This window comes from Trachurus trachurus (genome assembly GCF_905171665.1).
Source record: "Trachurus trachurus genome assembly, chromosome: 17".
Lineage (NCBI taxonomy): Eukaryota > Metazoa > Chordata > Actinopteri > Carangiformes > Carangidae > Trachurus > Trachurus trachurus.
The window spans coordinates 4,304,884-4,321,892 of NC_139900.1; the positions used below are offsets into that span (position 1 = coordinate 4,304,884).

The 17,009-nt window shown below is 43.8% G+C and overlaps 2 protein-coding genes across 2 annotated transcripts in view; both read right to left on the reverse strand.

Annotated features, from left to right (window-relative positions):
- The window catches only part of efr3a (EFR3 homolog A), an 82,262-nt gene that overhangs the window by 56,840 nt on the left and 8,413 nt on the right, over nucleotides 1-17,009 (reverse strand). The gene's annotated exons all lie outside the window — the stretch shown is intronic.
- LOC311000022 (uncharacterized protein) lies at nucleotides 9,217-15,949 on the reverse strand (the record flags this gene model as incomplete). Its single annotated transcript, XM_083990660.1, is given in 3 exon segments — nucleotides 9,217-10,917; nucleotides 10,923-10,979; nucleotides 14,474-15,949. Coding segments are annotated over 3 exon segments (3,234 nt in total).

Below are 17,009 nucleotides of genomic sequence, written 5' to 3' on the forward strand. Positions count from 1 at the left end.
CTGTTAACTCAAAAAACACAAATGAGGAAATTGAAATTGAAGAGGCACAAGAAGAAAAAGAAGTTTGGGCTCATCAAAACTAGTCAGAACAGAAGTAGTTGAAACGTACAGTTCAAGTTGGACGTTTCAACTACTTCTGTTCTGACTAGATTTCATGAGCTCATTGAGTAAGTCAGACAGGAAGTAATGATAAAGGAAAGTCGATGGAGACATAAGAGAGAGATCTAAGTGTTGACAGATGCATTGATGCTTAAAGGGATAGTTCAACATTATGGCAAATTGGCCCATTGCCATAATCCCTATAGTCCTAGCAGTAGGTATACCTTTATTTGTCGGTGCCAGCTATTTTTAGAACGGCGGAGCAGAGCCGCGAGCTGCTCAGAGCTACGCTACGGAGGCCAATGGGATTTCTTGGTTTCCCTCTTCTAAAACTAATGACATCATTGTCAGACAACTGAAGAAACAGCTGGTAAAAAAAACACATGGATTTCAACCTCATGAGTCTGAAAATTACAGATTTGTTTTTGTCAATTCTCACATTTTAGGGTCTGGAAGGCAAACACCCAAATAAATATATGTTAAAGAGCCTCCAAAGAGTAATATTTCCATAATATGTCCCCTTTAATACAGGGACTACAGACTGGGCTGTTTGTAAACTGCTGCTGTCTTTTATGTAGAGCTCGTTGAAGAGTAACAGAAAGCTGAATAACACCGTCACCCTCTGATAACTCTGACCTGCTGACGGTTGTAAAGTGTGGATTACTCACAACTCACAATGCACAACGTCGCTCCCAGTGAGTTTAAAAATACATTTGTATTCCAGCTCGGCCACGAACTGGAAGCAATGGCGATAATGATAATAACCGTTAAGAGAACTACACCCCTCCAAGCCCCCCTCCATCCCCCTCTATCCCCCGGGCTTTTGTCCAGGCTGTAATTTCCTCCCTCCAAACAAGTGGAGTATCCTCTCTCTGCAGTCAGCTGCACTCGAGAGCCGTCCGTCCCTCTCCACCCGGTCATTGTCCACTGCTACAAATTGCCTCTGTACAGTTTGGCAGCGGTGACGGATACCCTGCCGTTCCAGCCCATCATTTCCTGGCGTTTGGTACCTGACCTCTCCTGGGGGTAATGGCTCAGATGGAGAGGGGGGGTGGGGGGGTGGGGGGGGTATGCTGGCAGCTGGAGCGCAGCAGAGCGGTTGGTTTCTCCTCAGCTTCCAGTGTATTAGCATGTTACTGCAGATGAGTGGGGAGGGGGATCCAGGCTTTAGACGTACACAAGAGTGTGGGTGGGGGCTAATTACTGGCTGGTGTTTATGAGGTTCTGAGGGGAAACTCTGATCACGACTTGTACGTGGGTGAAGTGTGGAGGCTCCCAGATGGGCTTACGTTGGCTTTATTCAGTCAGACGACGATATATGGAGATTTCATATATATATACATACATTATATATTATATTGGCACAGTAGAAGACGATAGAATTTGTACTTTGTGTGACATCCAAGAGGTGGAGAACGAAAGGCATGTTGTGTTCTACTGTCCTTTCTATGACTTTATAAGACAAAAACTCTTTAGTAAGGTAGATCCAAATAACGAATTTGTGTGATTGGACGATGCTGAGAAGCTAAAACATCTTTTTCAGTTGAATATATTTGCATTTTCTTTATTTCTTGGTAAAGGCCTGGGCAATGAGACGAAGAGTGATCTACAGATGAGTACTGAAAGTAATCTGAAATTGTTTATTTATGTGTTGCACCTGTGTGGCAGGTAACACCAACAGGAAGGACTGTCTGGTTTTTGTATTTGTCAGTAAAAGTGTCTTGTAATCCAATATGGGATGGGCCACAGTGGTGGCATGACACGAAAAAAAAAATTCATTCATTCATTCAAAAAAATAAATAATTCATATACTGTATATACGTATGTATGCATATAGGCAGAAACATACAACTTAAACCTGAAAATCTGAGTTTGTCTAATTGAACCATCAGATAAAACTCCCAAAACCAACAGGATCAGAGTGAGATTTACTTTATTGATCCATGGAGGGAAATTCCTTTGATACAAAGCTCCGGAATAGAATAATGAAAAAATGTAATGTAAAGCCTGCCACACACATAAAGATAATCGGGCTGATTTTGCCCCGATTTTCCCCCTTCCGACCACGGACAGACACCGCCCGATTATCTTAAGGTCTTAAGATTATCTTATAAGATTCTCTTGTAGTGTGTGGTGTGTTAAGAGTCAAAATTCCCCCGACAATCGGCTCGGGAAACGTTCGGCGCCGATAATCGTAAGTATTAAACATGTTCAATATTTACGATTATCGGGGCCGACTTCGGTGGCCGTTTCAATCAAAAGTCATCTTGTGTGTGGAGAGCCGGTGTTGTGCGGAGAAGTGCCTGCTGGCCGAGCTCTGAGTCTGCATGCTGCTCGCGGCAACAAGCCACTTCTCCACACAGCACCGGCAACCTCACAGAGGGCCACGGTGCAGCCCTGGCATTACATGAGGTTCACACACACATTCACGCACACAGGAGGTTTCCTGATAGCTGATAGCAAAGACAGTAGCGCTCGTAGCCGGCAACAGCCGGCAATACAGCAGCCATGTTTAAACGATCATGTGACCGCCGCTCACAGCCCGTCATGTGACAGCACGGGTCGCTATTGGACAGCCGCTTGACTGCTCGGCGTCCGGAGCCACAGACACACACAGATGGGATCGTTGTAAAGGCTGAAGTGTCCCGCTTTCATTAAAAAAAAAATTACGTCGCTCTCATTGTCCATTCCGGAAATAGACCCGAAAGAGTAGCTACAACGACACCCCTGGTATCGCTGCTGATGCCGGATTGTTTTCTGACCAGAGGGTCAAGATTCTGAAAAATCTTAATGTGTGTGGTGTGCTGTGTTTGGAATATCGCAGCACACCACACACAATACGATCAAAACTGTTCAATCACAGATTTTTTATCTTCATGTGTGGGGTCTCTCACAGATAATAAATCGGTTGAGATTTATAAAATCTTTATGTGTGTGGCAGGCTTAAGGGAGAGATCAAGGATTTGGTTAAAGAGAATATTTCTGAAAAAAAAAAACTGGCAGATACGAACTAACTCAATTTTGCTGGTACAAACTGGTTTTTATTTCCAGCAACCACTGCCCCTATAACTGCAGGGCAGCAGGTGGCGCCACGAGTATCCTAGTAGTGAAATGACACTCGGATGCCGCGAGACGAGCGAGTACTCGAGTTTATAAATCGGTGTTCATGGAATAATGTCAATGTTTAATCCCAGCAGTGGTTTTTATAATCTTTCTATAAAATGACTCATTAAGTAGAATGAGTTGTGTTTGTGTTGGTCTTAAAAAAAAAAAAAAAAAACTGGAATGGGAAGAGTGCTGTAGATGTAGAGAAACATTTGTGAAAGTGGTCTAAATTTTTCCCAGAGCTGTATATCTGATTTTAATGAGGGAGAATCAAGATGTTCATATGTGTATTTTAACAGTCAACACAATGTGAAACAATGTAAAGTGAACGTGAGGTTATAAAATGAAATGAAATGAAGTTAAAGTAATAAAAAGGATTTAAAATCAGAGAATCAGCAGTTATGTATCTGGGAAGCCTTGATGCCACACAATGCACCATAGAATAGATAAAAAGATTTGCACATCCTGCTCATTTTCAGCATTTAACTTGTTAAAAAGTCGTTTGAGACGATTGAAGTCGTTTCCATTTGGCTCTAATTGAAGAGAGGAGCGAATCCCGTCACGTGGAGAGGATTTAAGAGGAAAGGACGTCGTTCTGGCTGCAACTGTGGCGTCATCATGTAAATAAGACTAATCAAAAAGCGACAGGCTTCATGCCTCAATGACGCCTCGCAGGCAAAAGCAGTTAGGATTTCCAACAATGAGGGTGATACAAACACCGGCAACAATTTGTTTTGCCTCCCTCAGGCAATTTTAAAAGAGTTGGATTTAAAAAAAGAAAAGAGAGAGAAAGGTGTCATTAAAATGTGCTGTGAAACGGACTGCATGGTTTTACTTTGTTGAGCACGGTGGTGAAGGAGTAAAGAGTGAAATCCATTTACACAGTCGTCACAGGCAACGTGCCACTTTGGTTAAATTGGTCATTATCCAGCAGACGTACAGATGAACTTCTCCTCTTTTCAACAGCCAGTCTCTGTCCAATTAAGAGGATGCATTATAGAGTTGATGTTCTCTGAATCAAACATTAATTTCCTGGTGGATTGAAAGGCGACTGGACAGAATCCAAAGACAGAGGGCGACAGGTCAGAGAGAGAAAGAGTCGTCACACTCCGTATGTTTTAGACTTAATCTGCCAAAATATTTAATCAAAGGAGCAAAATGAGTCAATAGATGATGATAAGGATGAAGAATATGATACAAGAGCAGCTCAAGGAAGGTGATTTCAGTCCAGAGAAATTCACACAACCTTAAAACCAGCTGTCAGGACTTCCTATTACTTTGTGATGTCACAACAAAGCTGACACCAAGCCCCGCCCCCCCACCACCTGGACCCACCATCCAACACTTTGCAGGATTTGTTTTCTACCAGAACCAGTACCAGTACCAGTACCAGAACCAGAACCAGTACTGCCCAATTCCAATTCTAATTTTCATCCCTACCCCTAGCCCTACGAATTTAATTAGCGATCGTCTTTTCTCCTGGGATGACGACGGAGGTTGGCCGGTTGACGAGCGGTGTCTCTGTGACGAGCCATGTCTCTGTGACGAGCCGTGGAGCTTCACTTCTCTGAAAAACATCGGAGCAAATGTCTAAACAGCCTCATTTGGATAAACCGACCTCACATTGGGGATCTAAACAGTTACTTTATCGCATGAAAAAATATGAAAACTTAACAAAGTGACGTAATAACAGCGTTACAGCGAGAAATAAAACAGCTGCCGGTTGCCGCAAGATGCATTCTGGGAAACTTGTCATACCCCTCATTTTTAAGTGTGCCTCTGAAAAATCTCCGTTTGAAGGTCCAGATAGCCCTACCACTTCCCCCTAACCCTCATCTGAACCAGAATCGGGACACCCCTCCCACTTCATGTGAACGCGCAAAACAAAGGGTTAGGGCCGAGGCATGGCCAGGGCTAAGGGGGGAATTGGAATTCACCCTGAGTGTTTTGTTCTGAAATCTGCTGTTTTTTTTAATTGACTCACTTTAGACAACAGCCAGCCAATTAGAAGAGTGGATCAGAGCCTCCTCCTCCTCCTCTCTTCTGATTGGCTGACACCGACCTGTTGTTACTAGAGCTCCAGAGAGAAGCTGAGAGAGGAGATGGAAAACTACACTGAGATTGTTTTTAGATCTCCTCATGGATCAGCCCTTCAAAATAAAAGACAGAAGACGAGAACATGGAGCTTTAAGATCAAGATCAATGTTACTATTGATAATCTTCTGAATCGATCAGGACTGACATAAAGCCCGTTAGAAAATGACCTACAACCTTTTTTACAGCCAACTCTTAAACCTGTGCAAGTCTCCTTGCTTTACTTCTCTTCTTCCACTATGACTTCTTGCACCTCCACATAATCAAATCAATAACTGATTACTGTACCTTCAAAGTAAAGGACAGGAACATAGAAGTAAATGAGAAAAATGAAGGGGATGTTCACTGACAGTGCGAACTCTCCAGTTGATGTTGGTTTGAGGAGGCTTGCATTCATTTCCCACTGACGTCAGTGTTTAAGTCACAAGTGAAGAATATTACAGGAGGACATGTACATGAAGCCGAGCGCGGGTGTTACCCGAGGCCGCCTCTACACCTGCTTCATCTGCTGCATTACCAGCAGACGTGCCGCCTCTGCACTTCCCTCTCATCAGCAGGCGACGCTGTGTGAAAGGTCCAACAGTCCACAGGAACTTAACGGCAGTTTGGAGACTGAAACTATCAGAAACCCCCGACATCTGCACTTTATCACAGCGGCGTGTCAAGACCTGCCGGGCCCGTTAACGGCTCGGCTGGGAGCTCCGTCTCCCCTCGGCTCTTGTTTGTGCTGAACGATCATCAAAAACCCCCTCCTCCTCCTCCACAGCTGCGACTCGACTGGACCGGACCTCCAGGTTTACTCACTGCAGGTTTCGTGTCGAGTCATCAAAGCTGCACCAATCAGGATCCAGCTCTGCACAGCTTTTAACCTGAGGCTGAGCAGCAATCAAACCTCCTTTTCCCACTTTCACCATTTCATTTTATCCTTCTGTGCAATTCTAATGAGTCCGAAAGAGTCATTCACAGTCATTTAAATCTCCTTGTGCTGCGACCGACCATCACACGCAGTAAGTGAACCTGAAGAGGTAAAGAAAGATATTCCTCTGATAACTGCCTGCAACGTTTTTCTCTTTCATTGTCTTGTAGTTATTCATCTTGTTTGGGATGATAATGAATTAATTGAAAGTCTTCTTACTCTCGTTCTGCAGAGCTTCAAATCAAAGCTCTGAAATCAAGATTATTTTATCAAATTGTTACTTGGATTGACAAGCCCTTTTAAAGACGTATGTATCTGTGTCCTCTGGACCATAATCTACCGTTTTAAATCTCATGCTATACACACTGTACGTCCATTCTTTGTTGCTACTAGCTGTATTTATAAGTCACTTATTATTATTAGTGCCACGAGGGCTGACGCTCCGAGGCACTGACCTTTGACTGCACATGATTACAGTTACAGACACACTAACAGGTTGACAGCTCCTCATTGTCAGAGAGAAAGATGATCATGAGTCTGTTTGTGATTTGCTCTGTCTTGACCTTAAAGAGGAACTCTGCAGGATTTCCACCTTAAAGGTTGAATATGTAGAATATTTATTAAAAGCTATATTTTTTCAAAAATAATACATCCACGGGGTGTTTTGAGGGGTACAGAATGAAAGTATTGCTTTTCCATAACATTTTTTTTTTTAGTCTGAACTAATATTTTAAAATTTTTTGACAGGGTCGACAATGACTTTCTGTCAATGTTCTGTTTACATTCGTACCTGCCCGTAGCCGACATGTGGCTCAATTCTCCGCTGTTTTCCTGCCTCCTCCTGGTCGTATGCGTTTGTTTCCAACCAAGCCTTTTTAATAATCAATCGGTGGATCAATGGATTATCATACATGTTAGGATGGGTGTATTTGTGTAGTCTTATCTGTCATTAACACTTTTACTGTCGGACTCTCGGTGCCACCGAGTCTCTTTTTTTTTCTCCCCTCAACTTGACAAGAGCAGTGACAGCGGAGGCTCTGAGCAGCAGCGGTGTGGAAGACAGAGAGCCTCCAAGATACAAGTCATTTATTATGCTGTTAATGATGGTAAAAATGAAACATAAGGTAAATATCCTGCATAGTTCTCCTCCTCTGCTGTCCTCTGATCAGAGCGAAGTCCCTAGCAACGGCCCGTTTTACCTAGCAACGGTCTGGCAATCGACTGCTGGAACTCTTTTTCTGTTGTTGTTCTGGTAATTCTACATAGTCAACCTTTAACTCAGCTCCATGTCCCTTAGCTCCAGCTCCAGAGTCCTAGTGCTGGTTAAATCACAGACTAGTAACTAGTTCCAGGGAGAATGGAGCGTCTCTTGGATGAAAACCAACCTTGTAAGATCAGAGCCTCCGACCCGGTGTCCCAGCTCTGGTCTCCATGGCGACACCGCCACACAAACGTAACGCGCCCCATAACCCGTAATCTCTTGTTGATGACAGATAAGACTACACAGATATACACATGGTAACATGGTAGATGATAAATAACCTTATCCACCGCTCCATGGATTGATTTCTCACCGGCTTCATTGGAAACAAATGCACATGGAGGAGAGGAGGGTTAGAGACAGATTTAAGTAGACAATGCTCCACCGATTACTAAACATTCAGACACAATGTTATATATCACAAAAAAGTTTATTTTCAACAACATTAACCATAGGTTCAAACATTTTACTCAGATACAAACATCAGATTGTTAGCTGTCATACATCAGTCTCTGTAGTGTAATGATCTAATCTATTGATACCTGGAGTACAACATACACTGATTCTGTAAAGTTGGGACACAAGCAACACAAGGCTGGAAAAGTAAATCGTACGAATAATAAACAGCTGGAGAAGCATTTTGCAACTAGTTAGGTTAATTAGACACATGGATATGATTATCATCATCATATTTACACTTTGATTAAAGCTCATAGATCTCATCAGTGAGTGGATTTGAACAACATTTGATCTGACAAACACAACACAAATATCCAACAAACATTTAGAGCTCAGAGAAGTTTCTATTTTCATGTGGAGAAATGTGAGTTTAGGTAAAGAAACATCATCATGAGCAGTGATCTCCTCCACGGCTCCAGCTCCACCTCAACAAACTCAAACATCAACACAACAAGAAATGACAAGAGGTCAAAGTCCCGCCCATAATGTTTGATTGACAGGTGATCTCTGTGCAGTGCAGAGACACAACAGCAATGAGCTTTTAGCAACAAACATGGAGACTAAAGAAAGTAATGAACTAAAATACAGATTTGAACCAACTGCACGATGATGGGATATCGTACTTTGGTTAGTGACCATTGGATGTCCACTACATTTCGTGGTGAATTGTGGGATGATGCACTATGTAGATAATTTTAATGATCACTAATCATTCGGACACCACAACAAAATGGCGTGCAAAATAGGTATCGCAAAAAAGTTTATTTTCAACAACATTAACCATATATTCCAACATTTCACTCGGAGAATGCAAATATCGAACTGTTAGCTGTCATACATCATTCTCTGTAGTGTAACGATATAATCTATTGATACCTGGAGTACAACATACACTGATTGTTTCTGTAAAGTTGGGACAGGAGCAACAAAAGGCTGGAAAAGTAAATGGTACCAACAACACACAAACACATACAAACAATCACCAATACCCAACAAACATTTAGAGCTCAGAGAAGTTTCTATTTTCATGTGGAGAAATGTGAGTTTAGATAAAGAAACATCATCATGAGCAGTGATCTCCTCCACGGCTCCATCTCCACCTCAACAAACTCAAACATCAACACAACAAGAAATGACAAGACGTCAAAGTCCCGCCCACAATGTTTGATTGACAGGTGATCTCTGTGCAGTGCAGAGACACAACAACAATGAGCTTTTAGCAACAAACATGGAGACTAAAGAAATTGACAAACTAAAATACAGATTTTAACCAACTGCACCTTCAATGATCTTTGTCTATTTGATGTTTACACAACTCTGCAGTGGAGTCGAAAAACACATAAAATCCAGCATGTAAAGGCTGAGTGAATGTGGTCTGGACTCTGTGGAGGAGAGTCATGGTTTCAGAGACGCTGTAGAAGGACAGAATACCTGCTCTGTGATCCAGGTACACTCCTACTCTGGAGGACTGAGGACCTGGGACTGGAGTCTTGATGTTGTTGAACCAAAATGTGAAACTGTCGTTTGTACAATATAATGTCCAAGATTTGTCATTGTCTCCAAACCAACTGTCTCCCCCTGATCTGCTGATATTCTTGTATGCGACTGCTACATGAACTTCACCTCCTCTCCACTCCACCTCCCAGTAACAACGTCCAGTCAGACTCTCTCTACTCAGGACCTGAGCATATGTGAATCTGTCTGGTTGATGAGAATAAAACTTATCTTCGTTCATTAATGTTACTTTTCTGTTTCCCTCAGATAATAACAAATCTCTGTTTGCTGTATTTGGATCCAGTGTGATTTCCTGTGAATATCTTAAGAAGTCAGCTCTGGTCCTGGGCTCTGGTGGTGACAGTAAAACATCCACTTGAGTCTCTGTCAGTGAGATGTTTGTCCATGTCTCTCTCAGAAGGTCCTGTAGTTGATCTCTGAGCTCTGACACAGCTGCTGTCACATCCTCAAAGTGTCTGAGAGGACGGATATTGATGCTGGATGAGTGTGTAGATGGACTGAGTGCTGACAGTGAGGGGTAGTTGTGTAGAAACTGGGTGTGATCCTCTGTGTGTGACAGCAGCTTCAGCTCAGCGTCTTTCCTCTTCAGCTCAGTGATCTCCTGCTCCAGCTTCTTCTGAAGCTCTTTGACTCCACTCACTTGAGTTTCCTGCTGGGATCTGATCTGCTGCTTCAGCTCAGAGCTTCTTTTCTCCATGAGACGGATCAGCTGAGTGAAGATCTTCTCACTGTCCTCCACTGCTTTATCAGCAGAGCCATTGATGGCCTCCACCTCCTGTTGAAGCACCTTCACATCTTTATCTCTGTCCTGGATTCTCTGCTGGATGTTTTGTCGACTCAGCTCCAGCTCTCTCTGCCTCTCAGTCCTTTCTGCTGCAGCTGAGACTGTGTCGTGGCCTTTATGTTCATCCAGAAGACAGACAAGACAAATACACTTCTTGTCAGTGCGGCAGAAAATCTTCAACACCTCATCATGACGAGAGCAGATGTTCTCCTGGAGCTTCTTGGAGGGCTCCACCAGCTTGTGTTTCTTAAATGTAGGAGATTGAAAATGAGGTTGGAGATGATTCTCACAGTAGGAAGCCAAACAAAACAGACAGGACTTGACGGCTTTGAGTTTCCTCCCAGTGCAGACATCACAGGCCACATCTTCAGGTCCAGCATAGCAGTGATCAGCAGGAGCAGCTTGGAGTCCAGTCTTCTTCAGCTCCTCCACTAAAGCTCCAAACATGATGCTTTTCACCAGGTAAGGTCTTGGTGTGAAGTCCTTCCTACACTGAGGACAGCTGTAGATTTTCTTCCCATCCTCTTCGTCCCAGTGGGTTTGAATACAGTTGAAGCAGTAGCTGTGTCCACAGGGAATAGTCACTGGATCCTTCAGTGGATCCAGACAGATGGAACAAGAGAAGGTCTCCTGGTCCAGATGAACTCCTTTCTGTGCCATTTCACCTCTCACAGACGACAACTGTCTGAGTTTCTGTTGCTCAGAAGTTGAACTAGTTTGAGCCCTGATCTAAACAATATGTGTCTCTGCAGTGAACGGGGCATGTCAGCTCCTCCTCTTCACCACATGTTGGTTCCACCCATCTTCAAACTGTAAATCTGAAGGGGAGGGAACAAGGAAACACCTGAACAGGATGTAGCTCACTGTGTTTGAGAGCAGAAAATCATGTTTTTCCTAATTCCAGTGTGAGGAGCAGCAGCTCTGGATCTCAACTTTGTGACATATTTCCAATAAAGACTTGTTAAAAACTGGCAAGTTAGATCATGTGTCTGTCAAGGTTGTAAAAACCTCCTGGTATCTGATCAGGTGTGACTCAGTCCTGTTTGTTCAACCTTTGTACGACACAAAGTTCAACAACAGCACAAAGTGTTTTATGTCTTGGTTTATTTGCAGTAGACAGAACATGTTGGCATTGTGACAACTATCTGACCTTGATTCAGGGATAGTAATAAAATAGTAATAATACTATAATATCCTTTATTTGTCCAGCACCTCTCAATTATTAATCACATAACCCTTTTCAAGAAACATCTCATGGGTCACATCATCAGTGATGTGACCTGGAATCATCAAGTGTTTCAGGTCTGACAACATCAGACACATTCGCACATAGGCCAGTAGTTGTTCTGGGTTTTGCCAGAGGTTTCTTCCCAACTTTGATGAATGTGACCAGGGTGATGATGTTTGCTGGTGCTCATGGCAGCAACTGCCTTAAGCCCCTGTTCATGGTGCTACTGATAGCAACTGTCCTAAAGAGCCTCTTAGCAAAGGAGGCAGGAAGGTGTCTTGAAGAGGGCAAGATGGCGCCAGGGTGCATGGCTGGCCGTCTGTCGCTCTGCGTTTGCTGTGTGTTTAGTGATTTGCCTATTCTGCCATGAGGTGTCGTCTCTCCTCACCTATGATCGTCAGACTCTACTTGAGATTGGAGGCTTCTTCCATCAGCTCAAATATGATCCATTGGTGAACATTTCTCCATGCCTCGAGGAAATCCCGGTGTTCCTGAGGCGTCCTTCACTCCATCTTGCCCGTCAGAGACGCCGGAGAAGGCGAGGTAAACAAGAAGGCCTCTGGGTCAGGCTGGAGGCTCACTTGAGGTCTGTTTGTGTGTTGGACTGTGGCATTAATCGGCACTTTCTGGATGCTTGCCCCGCCCTGCAATCAAGGAGGATTAGAGCCCGATGGATCTGGCACGTGCCGCTCTTGCAGCATCTGCTGTTTGGCGAACTCTGATCAGCTGTTGCTGCCTCCTAGCAGCTGGCGTGTTCAGACCAGGATTTGCGGCGTGGACCATGGGAACCTCCACACACTGAAGCGTGCTTCACCTTCGGACACTTTTAATCTCCAGTTGGCTTTGTTGAATGTAAGATCTGTCACCAACAACACCTTTTTACTGAATGACTTTTTTACCTCACCCAAACTGGATGTTCTTAACTGAAAGCTGGCTCCGTGAAGGCAATCTTGCTCCTTTTTCGAAGCTCCTTCCCCGTGGATGTAGTTTCCTCAGCTCCCCTCGCACCACCAGCAAAGGTGGAGGACTAGCATCCATATTCAAATCCACCTTTCACGTCCAGCAGTCTCCAGCCGTCAACGGCTCCAGCTTTGAGTTCCAACTTTTTGAGGTAAAAATCCCTGTGACTGTTCTCTGTGTTCTGGTCTATCCCCCACCGAAATTTAACAAAGACTTTATACGGGACTTTGCAAACTTTGTGTTGGCTATTATTTTCAAGTATGATCACTTTTTAATTGTCGGCGATTTTAACGTGCATGTCTGCCGTGAGACCAGACCGCTGGTCAGAGTCTTTCTGAATCTAATTAACTTGGAGTTGATGCATGAAAAAGGCCATATTTTGGATCTTGTACTGTCATATGGACTGAATGTACAAATAATTGAAATCTGCCACACACCTTTTTCTGACCATCTACCTGTTTTATTTTCCCTCTCACTACCTACACCCCCCACCACGGACTCCGCGCCCGTTTACCGTCTCCGTGTCTTTAACTCTTCGACTCCTCTGCAGTTTTCTGCTGCCTGGAAAGACTTGTATTCTCTGGATGACTTTGGCGACCTCGATGTGGATGTTTGTATGAAGTTGTTTGATTCTCTCTGTACTGAGATCTCACACTCCATTGCACCTATGACTTTAATGCGTGTTAAGCCACAAACTGAGCCTTGGCTGAGAGAGTCCACTCGTGCACTCAGACTCGCATGTAGACAGGCGGAGAGAAAGCGGAAAAAGGACAATCTCCAGATTTCTCAGGATCTCCTACCTGATTGCCTTCTTAATTTTCAGCAGGCTTGTAAAGCTACTAAAGCTGAATATTTTTCTCACTTGTCGCTAAAATCGCCCACAAACCTCAGGTTATTTTTAATGCTGCACAGTTAATTGCAAATCAAGTTGCATAATTAAAATGTTCCAAATCAATGGCGACCACAATCCTAACCACGATCCTTGGCTGCAATGCATGATGGAATATCTTACTTTGGTTAGTGACCATTGGATGTCCACTACATTTCGTGGTGAACTGTGGGATACAATGAGTGCAATATTAATAATCACTAAATATTCTGACACCACTACAAATGCCGTGCAAAAGTATCACAAAAAAGTTTATTTTCAACAACATTAACCATATATTCAAACATTTCACTCAGAGAATGCAAACATTGGTCTGTTAGCAGTCATACATCAGTCTCTGTAGTGTAATGATCTCATCTATTGATACCTGGAGTACAACATACACTGATTGTTTTTGTAAAGTTGGGACAGGAGCAACAAAAGACTGGAAAAGTAAATGGTACAAATAATAAACAGCTGGAGGAGCAACTAGTTAGGTTAATTAGTAACATAGGTATGATAATGATCATAATATTTATACTTTGATACATAGATCTTATCAGTGAGTGGATTTGAACAACAACAACATTTGATCTCACAGACACATCAATGTAAATGTGACTGTAGATTTCTTAGTTTCCACAGTGAGAACAAACCTCAGTGATAAAGGAAGGTCTGGTGATTTCTCGGTTAAGGCCCAAACAACAACACACAAACACATCAACACAAATATCCAACAAACATTCAGAGTTCAGAGAAGTTTCTATTTTCATGTGGAGAAATGTGAGTTTAGGTAAAGGAACATCATCATGAGCAGTGATCTCCTCCACGGCTCCAGCTCCACCTCAACAAACTCAAACATCAACACAACAAGAAATGACAAGAGGTCAAAGTCCCGCCCACAATGTTTGATTGACAGGTGATCTCTGTGCAGTGCAGAGACACAACAGCAATGAGCTTTTAGCAACAAACATGGAGACTAAAGAAAGTAATGAACTAAAATACAGATTTGAACCAACTGCACCTTCAATGATCTTTGTCTATTTGAGTTTACACAACTCTGCTGTGGATCCATAATCAAGGAGCCAAACTCCAGCATGTAGAGGCTGAGTGAATGTGGTCTGGACTCTGTGGAGGAGAGTCATGGTTTCAGAGACGCTGTAGAAGGACAGAATACCTGCTCTGTGATCCAGGTACACTCCTACTCTGGAGGACTGAGAACCTGAGACTGGGGTGCTGATCTTGTTGAACCAAAATGTGAAACTTTTGTTGAAACAAGCTAACAACCAAGATTTGTCATTATAACCAAACCCACTATCCCTGCTGATATTCTTGTATGCGACTGCTACATTAACTCCTCTTCCTCTCCACTCCACCTCCCAGTAACAACGTCCAGTCAGACTCTCTCTACTCAGGACCTGATAACATCTAGTGAATCTGTCTGGGTGACGAGAATAAGACTCTTTACTCATTAATGTTACTTTCCTGTTTCCCTCAGATAATAACAGGTATATGTTTGCTGTGTTTGGATCCAGTGTGATTTCCTGTGAATATCGTAAGAAGTCAGCTCTGGTCCTGGGCTCTGTCAGTGAGTTTGTCCATATGTCTCTCAGAAGATCCAGTAGTATATCTCTGAGCTCTGACACAGCTGCTGTCACATCCTCAAAGTGTCTGAGAGGACGGATATTGATGCTGGATGAGTGTGTAGATTGACTGAGTGCTGACAGTGAGGGGTAGTTGTGTAGAAACTGGGTGTGATCCTCTGTGTGTGACAGCAGCTTCAGCTCAGCGTCTTTCCTCTTCAGCTCAGTGATCTCCTGCTCCAGCTTCTTCCGAAGCTCTTTGACTCCACTCACTTGAGTTTCCTGCTGGGATCTGATCTGCTGCTTCAGCTCAGAGTTACCTTTCTCCATGAGACGGATCAGCTGAGTGAAGATCTTCTCACTGTCCTCCACTGCTTTATCAGCAGAGCCATTGATGGCCTCCACCTCCTGTTGAAGCACCTTCACATCTTTCTCTGTGTCCTGGATTCTCTGCTGGATTTTTTGTCGACTCAGCTCCAGCTCTCTCTGCCTCTCAGTCCTTTCTGCTGCAGCTGAGACTGTGTCGTGGCCTTTATGTTCATCCACAGAGCAGAGATAACAGATACACTGCTGATCAGTGCGGCAGAACATCTTCATCACCTCATCATGACGAGAGCAGATGTTCTCTTGGAGCTTCTTGGAGGGCTCCACCAGTTTGTGTTTCTTTAACTGAGCTACATCATGATGAGGCTGCAGGTGTTTCTCACAATAAGAGACCAGACATTGCAGACAGGACTTGACAGCTTTGAGTTTCCTCCCTGTGCAGGCATCACAGGCCACATCTTCAGATCCAGCATAGCAGTGATCAGCTGGAGCAGCTTGGTGTCCAGTCTTCTTCAGCTCCTCCACTAAAGCTGCTAACATGGTGTTTTTCACCAGGTCAGGTCTTGGTGTGAAGTTCTTCCTACACTGAGGACAGCTGTAGATTTTCTTCCCATCCTCTCCATCCCAGTGGGTTTTAATACAGTTGAAGCAGTAGCTGTGTCCACAGGGAATAGTCACTGGATCCTTCAGTAGATCCAGACAGATGGAACAAGAGAAGGTCTCCTGGTCCAGATGAACTCCTTTCTGCGCCATTTCACCTGATTCACAACAATGACGACGACGACGACGACGACGACTGTCTGAGTTTCTGTTGCTCAGAAGTGGAACAAGTTATAACTGTGATCTAAACAACATGTGTCTCTGCAGTGAATGGGGCCTGTCAGCTCCTCCTCTTCACCACATGTTGGTTCCACCCATCTTCTTTTTCCTCATTCCAGTGTGAGGAGCAGCAGCTGTTGATCTCAACTTTGTGACGTACTAACAATGAAGAAGTTGTAAAAACCTCCTGGTATCTGATCAGGTTTGACTCAGTCCTGTTTGTTCAACCTTTTTACGACACAAAGTTCAACAACAGCACAAAGTGTTTTATGTCTTGGTTTATTTGCAGGAGACAGAACATGTTGGCATTGTTACAACTATCTGAACTTGTTTCAGTAATTGTAATAAAATGGTAATAATACTATAATATCCTTCAGAACCTCTCAACGATTAATCAAATCACCCTTTACAAGACACATCTCAAGGAATCATCTAGTGTTTTGGGTCTCATAACATCAGACATTCGCCCATTGGCCAGTAGTTGTTCTGGGCTTTGCCTGAGGTTTCTCCCCAACTTTGATGAAGGTGACCACCTTCTTTGGGCCAGGATGGTGTTTACTGGTGCTGATGGCAGCAACTGCCTTGAGCCCCTGTCCCCAGCAACTGCACTAAAGAGCCTCTTAGCAAAGGAGGCAGGAAGGTGTCTTGTTCTGTCCTCAGACATGGAGGTTTGCTGGACAGGGCATCGTAGACTGCCTGCACCAGGTACCGGACATGATGGAAGTCTGTCTGCATGGTATTCAACCAGGTTTTGGTCGGGTTCAGGCCCGGGCTTCAACCACAGGTCGGGTTGGATCGGGTTTTAGGTTTCAGGCCTGTTGAGACCTCCATGTTTTTTTTTTTCCCGGGGTAACCTCCTCCTCTTTCTGGGTAAGATTTCTGACCAATGAAAGAACTGCTGGATCGTGCATGGCATGTGTCTACAACTTTGGACAGTTGAGAGAGACAGGAAATGGGCAGAGAGAGGGGGAATGACATGCAGGATAGGGCCGCT